At 40.0% G+C, this 13,113-nt stretch overlaps 1 protein-coding gene across 2 annotated transcripts in view; it reads left to right on the top strand.

Annotated features, from left to right (window-relative positions):
- The window catches only part of LOC140726180 (E3 ubiquitin-protein ligase RMND5A), a 74,360-nt gene extending 66,778 nt beyond the window's left edge, over positions 1-7,582 (top strand). For both annotated transcript variants that reach the window (XM_073042192.1, XM_073042191.1), the window contains one exon: positions 6,753-7,582. In XM_073042192.1, coding sequence (XP_072898293.1) covers positions 6,753-6,816 — 64 coding nt within the window. In that variant the 3' untranslated portion in view covers positions 6,817-7,582. The remainder of the gene's footprint in view (positions 1-6,752) is intronic.
- Positions 7,583-13,113: the final 5,531 nt, after the last annotated feature.

Here is a 13,113-nt window from a genome sequence, read left to right as displayed (position 1 = left end):
AGGGACTTGGGAGTTCTCTCGCAGGATTTCTAAAAGGATAAATTGCAGGTTGAATTGGTGGAAAAGAAAGTAAATGCAAGAGAGGAGTAGAATATTAAACACAAAGATGTAATACTGATGCTTTTTAAGGGATTGGTCAGACTGCACTTGGAGTATTGTGAGCTGTTTTGGGCCTCTTATCTAAGAAGAGATGTGCTGGCATTAAAGGAGGTTCACAAGAATAATTCTGGAAATGAAAGGGTTAATGTGTGAGTTGCTCTTGATGGTTCCTAGCCTGCACTTGCTGGAATTTAGAAGAATGGGTGGGGGTAATCTAATTGAAACTGGGAAATTTGGTAAACTAGACTTTCGAGGATGTAGGTACGGACGCTGGGGATACACGCTGTGTTGAGGCCTGTTGGTGGAAGACAACCAGTGGTCAGCTCTATTACTTCGTGTCGATTAAAGCATCAGGCATGATTAAAATCATCGAGGATGAAAGTGGAAAAAGAACAGGTGTTCAGTGCTGTCTGCCTATGTTTGATCGGTCTCCCTCTCTGCTCACTACTACCATCAATGGGAGACACAGGAGTCTGGGATCCCACAATACTAGATTTGGGAACAGTTGTTGCCCTGCAGCCATTGGGCTCCCGGACAGGCTTCACTCACCTTAGCGCTGAAAGGGCTCTATAGCTCTGGACTCACTTTCAGGGACTCTGCAGTTCATATTTTGTATACTATTTGTAATAATTTTCCGATTTGATAAAAGCATCAAGGCTGAGAGGGAGGGATGAACTGGTGTTTAGCTCACTACTCCATGAGGTTTACTTGCTTCAGTGCTGAACTAACTCTGCAGATGTGGCCTGCAGCCTTTGGGCTTCTGGACTGGCTTCACTCATCTCATCACTATCAGGCTCCGTGGATGTGAGCTAATTTTTGGGGACTCTTGTGACTAATGTTATTTGTTTACCTTCTTTATTGTTTGAGCAATTTGTTCTTTTTTCGCACATTTGGTGTTTGACTGTCTTTGTTGTGAGTTTTTAAAAAAATGGGTTCTATTGTTTGTTTTGGCTGCCTGCAAAAAGACAAATCTCAAGGTTGTGTATATATTGATTATTGAGTTTAGAAGACTGAGCGGGATGGGGCGGATCTCATTGAAACCTATTGAATATTGAAAGGCTTAGAGTGGATCTGGAGAGGGCGTTTCCTATAGTGAGGGAGTCTTGGACTAGAGGGCACAGCCTCAGAATAGAGAGATGTCCATTTAGACCAGAGATGAGAAGGAATTTCTTTAGCCAGAAGGTAATGATCTATGGAATTCATTGCCACAGACGCCTGTGGAGACCAAGTCATTGGGTATATTTAGAGCGGTGGTTGATTAGTTCATGATTAGTCAGGGTGTGAGAGAAAGCAGGAGTATGGGGTTGAGATGGATAATAAATTAGCTATGATAGAGTGGCAGATTAGACTCGATGGCTAAATGCACTAATTCTACTCCTGTGTTTTGTATGCTTATGGTCTGAGGCTTTCCATATGTTATCATAGTTATTATACTGGTGACAAGAGACTGCAGATGCTAGAGTGTTGTGCAAAAAGCAAATTGCTGGAGGAACTCAGCTAGTTGAGCAGCATCCATGAAGGTGAACTGGCAGTCTATATTTCAGGTGATGACCCTGCATCTGAAGTTGCAGTATTTGGAGAGGTTTACCTTATAAGAAATAGGAGCAGGATTTGGCCATCTGACCCATCAAGCCTGCTTTACCAGTCAATTAGATTGGGACTAATCAGCTTTACCTTCCTTTTTCCCGTAACCCTTAATATCCCTATTATGCAAAAATCTACCCAACTGTATTTTAAATATACTTAATGAGGTGGACTCTATTGCTTCCCTGGGCAAAGAATTCCATATATTCACTGCACTCTGAAAATAGATGTTCCTGCTCATCTTCAGCCAATGTCTACTCCTCTGAAGCTTGGTACTATGTCCCCTAGTTCTAGTTTCATTTACCGGTGGAAACAACTTTTCTGCCTCTAAGAGGTTCTCTGTGTATCCTTGAATAGTTTCCAGGTCTATCTTGTAATATTGTGGAGCTTGAAATAGTGTCTTTTCTAAAGTCTGATGATGGGGATACAAGCAATGCAGCCTATGCTCTGGAGCCAACTGAGTGAAATTAGGGCTTCATTGCTGCAGATGTTGGCCTTGGAGTGGAGTTGGAGAATTTTGATGAGCCAGGGTTAGTGGAAACTCTCCAATTTTTTTGCTGCTGTAGATCATTTTAGAAATGCATAGAAGGTATTCCTGCCTAGAAGAAATGAGCTTTGTGTTCGGTTTAGGTCTTTATCTTCATAAATCATGGAATTGAATTTAGGAGCCGAGAGGTAATGTTGCAGTTATATAGGACCCTGGTCAGACCCCACTTGGAGTACTGTGCTCAGTTCTGGTCGCCTCACTACAGTAAGGATGTGGGAGCCATAGAAAGGGTGCAGAGGAGATTTACAAGGATGTTGTCTGGATTGGGGAGCATGCCTTATGAGAATAGATTGAGTGAACTCGGCCTTTTCTCCTTAGAGTGAAGGAGGATGAGAGGTGATCTGATAGAGATGTATAAGATGTTGAGAGGCATTGATCGTGTGGATAGTCCCACACAACATTTTCCCAGGCTTTTTCCCAGGGCTGAAATGGTTGCCACGAGGACACAGGTTTAAGGTACTGGGGATTAGGTATAGAAGAGATGTCAGGGGTAAGTTTTTTACTCAGAGGGTGGTGAGTGCGTAGAAGATACCACAGAGTCTTTTAAGAGACTTTTAGATAGCTACATGGAGCTTTGTAAAATAGAGGGCTATAGGTAAGCCTAGTAATTTCCAAGGTAGGGACATGTTTGACACAACTTTGTGGGCTGAAGGGCCTGTATTGTGCAGTAGGCTTTCTATGTTTCTATGTAAATTCTTTTGCTCAGATGATCAAAGGCTAGAGGTAACAAAAGCATGAATGAGGGCTTAGATGGTACAGAGATAGAAATGGGCTAGTTTAGTGATTGCATGGTCAACCATTTGGCTCATATTCAGATATATGGTACCAAGGTCATGTAGAGACTGTTCACTTTTATACAAGGGATCAAGGTATTGGGATGGAGTTTGTCCCAGTGCTCTCTTAAAGGAGTTTGTATCTATTGCCTAACCACACAGTCTAGAGATTGAGGTCTGATGCCATGTTGTTTTGTGAAAATGTATATTGTGTTTTCAATTGATATCAGATAGGTGGCAGCATGTAATAGGAGGAAAGGTCATTGTAGGTATTACTCTGGCTGTGACTATATAGACAAAAATGGAACCAGCAGGCATCTAAGAAGAATGATGGTGTAGAGAAGTTGCAGGGGATGTAATAGTCAACTGTGTTAGACTGCGTGGTCAAGAAGGAAAAGGAAGAAATTAAGGGAAAATTGTAGACCATACATGTTGATAAATTATTTTTCATAAAAATTTGAGTTAACTCTTAAAATAACTTTTTTTTATTAGTTTTTCAAAACATTTTACAAAATTAAAAACCCCAAATCCCAGTGAGGAGCATTAATACAGAGCAAGGTTAAGCATACAATAACAATATGCTACAAAGGAAGAGAATTTAACAAAAAAGCACCTAAACTAAAGACAAGTGAGCTTAGTGTCCTCCCCAAACCCCACAACACAAGAAAAAAAAACAACAATTCCAGACCAACCACCACACAATATAGAGAGTATAAGTCCGGACAGTCAAACTCCCAGACTGTGAATACACTTAGCAACAGAGGATAATAATGCCTACTACCAGAAAAAAAAAAGGGAGCTGAAAGCAAGGGACCGAAAAGAAAAAAAACCCTAGTCAAGAGGAAGGTTATGAAAGTACTCGATAAAAAGCCCCCAGACCTTATGGAACTTTAAATCCGAATTGAGAACTGAATAATGAATTTTTTCGAGGTCCAAGCAGGCCATAATGTCGTTAAGCCATTGCGCATGAGTGGGCGGGGCAACATCTCTCCATCTAAGGAGGATCAAGCGTCTCGCCAGGAGAGAGGCAAAGGATAGTATTCGGCATTTGGTCGGACCCAGACATAAATCTGTCTCGCCCCAAAAACCAAACAGAGCAATTAAGGGGTTAGGTTCTAGGTGCTGATTCAGAATACCCGATAGTGTAGTGAAGACATCTTTCCAGAATTTCTCCAAGCTAGGACAGAGCCAGTACATATGGATGAGAGAGGCCACGCCCCTCTTGCATTTATCACAGAGCGGACTAATGCCAGGGTAGAATCGAGATAGTTTAGATTTAGACATATGGGCTCTATGAACAATCTTAAACTGTAAGAGACAATGGCGAGCACCAAGAGAGGTTGAGTTAACCGACTTGAGAACTGAGTCCCAGCTCTCCTCGGATAAGGTGATATTTAAATCCTGCTCCCAGGAAAATAACTCTTAAAACTCTTTAAAAACTCTTAAAATAAACCAGGATAAACCAAGATGCAGATATATGCAAAAAGAGAATGAGGTAATATTTTAGATCATAGACCCTTCATCAGATCTGAGAAAGTGACAAAACTAATTGAAGTATGGATGTGGAAGGAATAGACGAGACAAAAAGTCTGTGTCTGAGCTTAGGACAGGCCACCATGATGTATTGTAACAATCTATGGTTTCATGGGAGTTGTTAGTGAGAGAGATAGAAAATGAACAAAAGAAGACTCCAGAAAGGCAGACGCAGCTCAGCGCATCATGGAAACTGTTCTCCCCTCTGTGAGTTTCTTGCTGTCTTGGTAAAGCAGCCAACAGAAACAAAGATCTAATAACCCAACCCATACATTCTCCCTCTTCTTCCCTCCCTTCAGGCAGAAGATACAAAAACTAAAAACATATACTGACAGGCTCCAAGGAAGCTTCTGTTCCGCAGTTATAAGGCTATTAAATGGTCCCTAGTACGATAACATGGACTCTTGACCTCACAATCTATCTCATCATGGCCTTGCACCTTATTATCTTCCTGCAATGTACTTTCTCTGTAACTATAACACTCTATTTTGCATTGTTATTGTTTTCCCTTGTACTACCTCAATGCACTGATGTAATAAAATGATCAGTATGGATAGCATGGAGAAGTCCTTCGTCAGGACTTCTTCAACTTATAAATCAACCATGATCATTCTGAATGGTGGACTGGTCTACTTGTCTTGTTTTCTTGTGTTCTTGTAAAATCAAGGGACATCAAAAAGAAGACACAATATTTTGCATATGCTGAAAATTTTGGGGAACACACAAAATGCTAGAGGCTGTCTGACCTGCAAGTTCCTCCACCATTATGTGGACATTGGAATGAAAATGCCATTGGGTCTAAATCCTGTAACTCTACCCAGAAGCACTGAGAGATGACCTTCAGAAGAGCTACAATGGTTCAAGAATGCATCTCACTGCCCTGTGATCTCTCTCAGAGGCCGATGTTAGGCTGTTTTTAAAGAGAGTGAACCCTCGCAAGATGGAATGTCCTGATGGGAGTAGCTGGTAACGCTCTGAAAACCTGTGCCAACCAACTAGCAGGAATATTCAAGGACAATTTCAGCCTCTCGCTGCTACAGGCAGAAGTTCCCACTTCAAAAAGGCAACAATTATACCAGTGCTTACGAATAATGTGAGCTGCCTTAATGATTATCACCCGGTAGCACTCACATCTGTAGTGATGAAATGCTCAGCAAGGACCTGGACCCACTGCAGTTTGCCTATCACCATAATAGGTCAATGGCAGATGCAATCTCAATGCCTCTTCCCACAGCTTTAGACCACCTGGACAACACAAACATCTATGTCAGGATGCTGTTAATTGACTATAGCTCAGCATTTAATACCATCATTCCCACAATCCTGATTGAGAAGTTGCAGAACCTGGGCCTCTGTACCTCCCCCTGCAATTGGGTCCTCGACTTCTACCCCTCTGCCATACGATTCCTAAATGGACATTGAACCCTTGGACACTACCTCACTTTTTTAATATACAGTATTTCTGTTTTTTACATGTTTTTTAATCTATTCAATATACGTATACTGTAATTGATTTACTTATTTATTATTATTTTTTCCCTCTTCTATATTATGAATTGCGTTGAACTGCTGCTGCTAAGTTAACAAATCGTCACATGCCGATGATAATAAACCTGATTCTGATTTAACAACAATTGGGGATGGACAATAACACTTCTTTTACTAGTGATTCCAGATCTCAAAATGAATAATGAAAAGGATCTTTGATTGCTTTAATCTTTGTTTCATTTCATGTTAAGTGACAGCTTTGTGCTCTGATGATCGAGTATTATGCTTTGTTAAGCATGTAATAGGATTAAACTAGAGACTAAGGGCTAAAATTGCATCCTATTTTTCAGCATTATTCTGGAAATGGAATAACATTGAAGCAATCAGTCTTTTGCAGCAAGATCAAAATTTTGTAGAGCACTGACTAAGTCAATAGATGAGAGCATTGCTTACTGCTATTCCTTGATCCTGACTGAATTTGGGCCATAGATATGATGGAAGGCAATGCATATGATAAACCATGGTGCACAGTTCCCCAAATTTTTCAATGTTTAGTGTGAAAATGAAATATTACTCTATAAACAATATTACATTTCAGAGTGAATTTGTTACAATATGAATGAGGTTGTGAGATCAAATTTTTGCTTTTTGGGTTATTGCATGTTAATTTGATTGACATTTTCTTCAACTGATTTTACTAATGAACTGTCAATGTGTTTACTTCATAGGTTAAAATGCCCATACTGTCCGATGGAGCAAGCACCAGCAGATGCCAAGCAGATTTTCTTTTAAAGATACTGTGATTTGAGAAGTGGCTTCGGAATTTCGGGCAGTGCAAACTGCAGCAGTTTATTGTTCTGTTGGACTAATGCTTACTAAATTGTAGAGCGGTGTTTACATGCCGGTGTGTTTTTGAGAAGGAGAAAAAAGGAAAACTACTGGATATAAATTAGTTGCAATAGGGCTTTTGAACTTGGTCTTGATATTTGATCAAGTGGATACACCAGCAGTCACCATTTCATGCAATTATTTTATATTGAGAATACTAGCAGAGCATTTTTTTAACTTAAAAGAATATAATCACAAATGAGCAATGCATTTGATATGACTCTTCATAATATTATTGTCATTATGAGTTAAATTTGATTTTTTTTTAAAGTTATCAATGTGATCTTTTATTCTTTAAAAATATAGAAAAACTGACTGAGTAGACAATAACTACTGGTAACGTTTGCATACCTTTCTATGTTGGTTTGATTAGGTAGCTTTGATATATTTTCACTTTTTTTGGTCAAAATTTGACATAAAGCTCAGCTCAAATGTTGACTGAGCATATATTAAGCTCCCAGGGTTTATTTAAGGTTTTTTTGTAAATTTAAACAGCATTTGCATAGAATGTGGATTAGTAAAGTATTGGCATGGGGGAAGAATCTGTGCATGAAGGATAGGCGTGTATGATTTTTGCTTCATGTAGATAATTTAGTTACATGTATGGTACCATGTCCAATACATAATTATAAAATTGAAAAATCTTATTAAACGCAAATTGTATACCAAATGTTTATTTATTTTGTCACTGAGTTGAAGAGTTGTCTAATTTGTGTTGTATTATATGAAGAGTGAAATTTAATTTTAATTACTACAGGTCCTGTTAAATATATTCATTCTGCTTCATTATATAAAGTAATACTAAAGAATGCACTTTGGAAAGGAGTTCTGAAATGCTTGTATAATTCTGATACTTGTGAAATTTAACATTTTTTCCTGATCCATCATCCTTGTTGCAGATCACTGCTGTTATTCAAGTTGTATATTGTCATTATGCATTAAATGCCAAATATCTCAGATGCAAAAATAGCATTTTGAGTTTAGATCACTAATTTTCTCAATAATAGAATTTACGTAATTTTAATATTAGTAAGGGAACACAACTTAATAATACTGGTGCAATTTTAATTAAAACTACTTTTGTCCAGTCTTCCTGGATAAATTTCAAGTTAACTAGGAATTAGCTTATGAGCAAAGTTCATCTAACTCCAAGAATTTTGTTTCATTTCTGTTCCTTGAACTTCCAGAATATCAGCTTGCCAGCATTCAGGATAAATAACTAGTACAAGATTCTCAAATCTAATCTTTGATTTAAAAGAAATGATTATTGTATCCTTCCCAGATAAATTTTGAAGGGCTAAAAATGCACTTAATTTGGTGGAAATGGGTTCATTAAAGCAAGCCTTTCTCTTGATGACCTTAAGATGATGGTGATCTAGCTTGAACTACTGGTGACTTTCAGTCAAGATGGCACCTGTGTATAATGCTCCTTTAGTTTATATTTTCTGAATAGATCATGAAAACATGTATTTCACTTATTTTATGTTGATTTTCATTTTGAATGTGATCGTAGAACTGTTGGAGCCTGTGAATTGCAGTTTGGAGATTGTTCAGGTGTTTTAGCGCTCTGCAGTCTCTGAGAGGATTCCAGCAGGCAGAGGCAGTGGCAGCTTGCAGCAGTCTTATAGCGAGAAGGCTGCAGGGCGGGATGCAAACCAACGTTCAACTCCATTTTGTCAATTAAAGCGACAAGGGAGATTGAAACTTTGAGGCGAATGTGGAAGGTCAGCACTGACTGCCTGCCTTTTTAATCACGGAGGGATATCACTCTGCTGCCAGAGAGGGGGAGACTGCTTTTTGATTGCTGGTGGGATCGCTCACTGTGGAGAGGGAAAGACCTGCTGCTGTGCCCGGAAAATGTTACCCAGCTTTTCTGCATTTCAGATATAGACTTGAACTATAGATTTTTTTTCCAGTCTTATAGTTTTTTTTATATTCTGCATTTTTCGCCTGATATTTCTCAGCTTTTTTGTGTGTGGGGGTGGGGGAATTTGGGAGTATACGTGCCTGTTACATTTTTGGTTTTTGTGAAGGGAAGAGGGATTAAGGGGCTGATGATAGGGTTACTGTTTTTTCGTGGTTTCATGGCTATCTGGAGAAGAATTTCAGAGTTGTATACTTTGATGATAAATGAACCTTTGAACTACTATGGGTATTAGACACAGCCATGATGAAAGAATGATGATATGTTTCCAAGTCAGGATGGTGTATCTGAAGGGTGATGAGATGCTGGTGATGGTTTCATGCATCTGGTGGTAGTTTTACATTTGGAAGTAGCCTTGGTGAATAACTGCAGTTTATTTTGTGGATGGAATACAGTAAATACTATGATGCTCCAAGAGGTCAAGATCATCATTTGTTTGACTGTAACAATGGTTCTAATTTGTGGTTCTTTGCTCCTGTTTCCATTTACTATTTTTGGATAGCTGCACAAAGCTGAAAAAAACATTTATGTAATACACTCCCCAAAAGATCAGTAATTTAAAAGTTCAAGAGGGGAAAAGACATTTTACCACATTTACACTTAGTCAAGTCAAGTCACTTTTTATTGTCATTTCGACCATAACTGCTGGTACAGTACACAGTAAAAACGAGACAATGTTTTTCAGGACCATGGTGCTACATGAAACAGTACAAAAACTACACTGAACTACATGAAAACAACACAGAAAAAAAGAAACTACACTAGACTACACACCTACCCAGGCCTGCATAAAGTGCACAAAACAAAACAATAGGCACAGTTGAGGGCAGTAAGTTGGTGTTCATTAGGCTTACTAAATGCCCAGGTGATTGAATGGGCTAAGGGGGTATTGTCTCCAATTTTACCACATTGCTTTTTACCTGATTTTACAATGCATTTACACTTATTTCAGATTCTGTGTGAAATTACAGATTTTTATTGATCAAAGCTATTAAAGAACCTGGAGGAAAAGGCAATTACATGTTGATGTTATGTATCAACTGTCAACTTATTGAATACTTGGAGTAAGTGTTCCGCTTATGTTCCTCAATTCCTCAGTACAAATTGTTTTCATAACAGCTCCACAATTACAATGTAAATGCAGTGTTAATAATGCAGCCAGCTGAAACTAGTAAGTTTTCAATTTTGGTGGACCTAATTTTCCCAGTGTCTTATTGTTTAAGCACTGTACTATGCCGAACTAAAACCTCCTGACAAAATTCTCAGAAGAAACTATTGAGTTTGTTTTGTATTCTGAAGTTCATCATTGACTTCTTTGAAATGCTTAAATAATGTTACTTGTTGATAGAGTATTCGCAGACAGTTTCTGTACCAGGCAAAATGAAAGTGGAAATTTAACAAAGATATGCAAAGAAGCAATGTAACCATACAACAATTACAGCATGGAAACAGGCCATCTCAGTCCTTCTGGTCTGTGCCGAACACTTTCTTTCACCTAGTCCCACCGACCTGCACTCAGCCCATAACCCTCCATTCTTTTCCTATCCAATTTTTTTTAAAAAATGATAAAATTGAACCTGCCTCTACCACTCCTACTGGAAGCTCGTTCTACACAGCTACCACTCTCTGAGTAAACAAGTTCCCCCTCATGTTACCCCTAAACTTTTGCCACCTAACTCTCAACTTATGTCCTCTTGTTTGAATTTCCCCTACTCTCAATGGAAAAAGCCTATCCACGTCAACTCTATCTATCCCCCTCATAATTTTAAATACCTCTATCAAGTCCCCCGTCAACCTTCTACGCTCCAAAGAATAAAGACCTAACTTGTTCAACCTTTCTCTGTAACTTAGGTGCTGAAACCCAGGTAACATTCTAGTAAATCTTCTCTGTACTCTATTTTGTTGACATCTTTCCTATAATTTGGTGACCAGAACTGTACACAATTCTCCAAATTTGGCCTCACCAATGCCTTGTACAATTTTAACATTACATCCCAACTCCTATACTCAATGCTCTGATTTATAAAGGCCAGCATACCAAAAGCTTTCTTCACCACCCTATCCACATGAGATTCCACCTTCAGGGAGCTATGCACCATTATTCCTAGATCACCCTGTTCTACTGCATTCCTCAATGCCTTACCATTTACCATATTTAAAATGCTCACTTAGCAGAAGTGAGCATTTCTGTTGAAATAATATCCAGTGAGTGAGTACCAAATCTCACCTGCTTATAAATATCAGAAGGGTTTGGTTTTCAATTTATCAAGAAAGGTATCTTAAAAAGATCACATTTTCTGTTGGCTTCTATAAAGCTGAGGAGGTTTGTGTGCAACATTCTCTAATTTTTTTTCACAGCTGCGCAGACCAACCATTTCTCTGAGCAGGAAATACAGTACCTGAAAACTGCGTAGCACTTCAAATGTTTTTTTTGTTATGCACATACTATGAATATTTAGAATGAAAACTGGAAAAATCACACTTCTGATTATATTAATTGAAAGGTGTAATGAAATACAGTACAAAGAAAATATTTCACTTTTGTAAACTTTTTCCTCGTCTGTCTTTATTACAAATCCATTGTCTTAACACTGTCCATATTAATTTTGCATCCAGATGAAGATTTAATCCTTGTTAGATCATCCAAATGTTCCACTTCTAGTCTATTTTGGATTTATATATTATTGCATGAAGGAGGTGTGGGATGGGATGAAGATCATCACCGGATGCGGTGCAAAGCGGGGGGCGAACATAGGTGGAGATGTGGAGAAAGCGAACCAGCTGAACAACTTCTTCAACAGGTTCGACAGCTCAATCTCATCCTCACCGCAGAAATCCACACCAGGCTTACTTCCCTCACAGGAAAATAGCCACTCACAGGAGACCTTGCCCATGCCCAGGATTACGGCTGCACAGGTGGAAGGTCAACTGAGGAAGATCTGTACTAGCAAGGCGGCTGGACCGGATGGAGTTTCCCCACGATTACTGAGGGCCTGTGCGACTGAGCTGGGAGAACCACTACAGTGCATCTTCAACATGAGCCTGGAGCAGAGAAGAGTACCCAGACAGTGGAAAACATCCTGTATTGTCCCGGTACCGAAGAAACCACAACCAAAGGAGTTGAATGACTTCAGACCTGTTGCCTTGACGTCGCACGTGATGAAGACCATGGAGCGGCTGATAATACAGAATCTGAGGCCACAAACCAGGCACGCCCAGGATCCTCTTCAGTTTGCGTATAAGGAGAAGGTGGGAGTGGAGGATGCTATCACGTATTTGCTGCACAAATCACTCTCTCACCTAGAGGGGGTAAGTTGTGCAGTGAGGATTACATTCCTTGACTTCTCTAGTGCCTTTAACACCATCCAGCCCAAGATCTTAAGCCACAAACTAACGGAGATGGGAGTAGACTCTGACGTGGTGGATTGGATAGTGGACTACTTGACAGAGAGACCTCAGTATGTGCGGTTGGGAGACTGTAGGTCTGACACGGTGGTCAGCAGCACAGGGGCGCCGCAGGGAACCGTACTCTCTCCGGTCCTGTTCACCCTGTACACATCAGACTTCCAATATAACTTGGAGTCCTGCCATGTGCAGAAGTTCGCTGATGACACGGCCATAGTGGGGTGTGTCAGGAATGGACAGGAGGAGGAGTATAGGAAACTGATACAGGACTTTGTGATATGGTGCAACTCAAACTACCTGTGTCTCAATATCACCAAGACCAAGGAGATGGTGGTGGACTTTAGGAGATCTAGGCCTCATATGGAGCCAGTGATCATTAATGGAGAATGTGTGGAGCAGGTTAAGACCTACAAGTATCTGGGAGTACAGTTAGACGAGAAGCTAGACTGGACTGCCAACACAGATGCCTTGTGCAGGAAGGCACAGAGTCGACTGTACTTCCTAAGAAGGTTGGCGTCATTCAATGTCTGTAGTGAGATGCTGAAGATGTTCTATAGGTCAGTTGTGGAGAGCGCCCTCTTCTTTGTGGTGGCGTGTTGGGGAGGAAGCATTAAGAAGAGGGACGCCTCACGTCTTAATAAGCTGGTAAGGAAGGCGGGCTCTGTCGTGGGCAAAGTACTGGAGAGTTTAACATCGGTAGCTGAGCGAAGGGCGCTGAGTAGGCTACGGTCAATTATGGATAACTCTGAACATCCTCTACATAGCACCATCCAGAGACAGAGAAGCAGTTTCAGCGACAGGTTACTATCGATGCAATGCTCCTCAGACAGGATGAAGAGGTCAATACTCCCCAATGCCATTAGGCTTTACAA

The sequence above is a fragment of the Hemitrygon akajei genome, chromosome 4 (assembly GCF_048418815.1).
Source record: "Hemitrygon akajei chromosome 4, sHemAka1.3, whole genome shotgun sequence".
Classification (NCBI taxonomy): domain Eukaryota; kingdom Metazoa; phylum Chordata; class Chondrichthyes; order Myliobatiformes; family Dasyatidae; genus Hemitrygon; species Hemitrygon akajei.
Note: the sequence above shows the minus strand (reverse complement) of the source record. Positions and strands in the feature narration are given on the sequence as shown.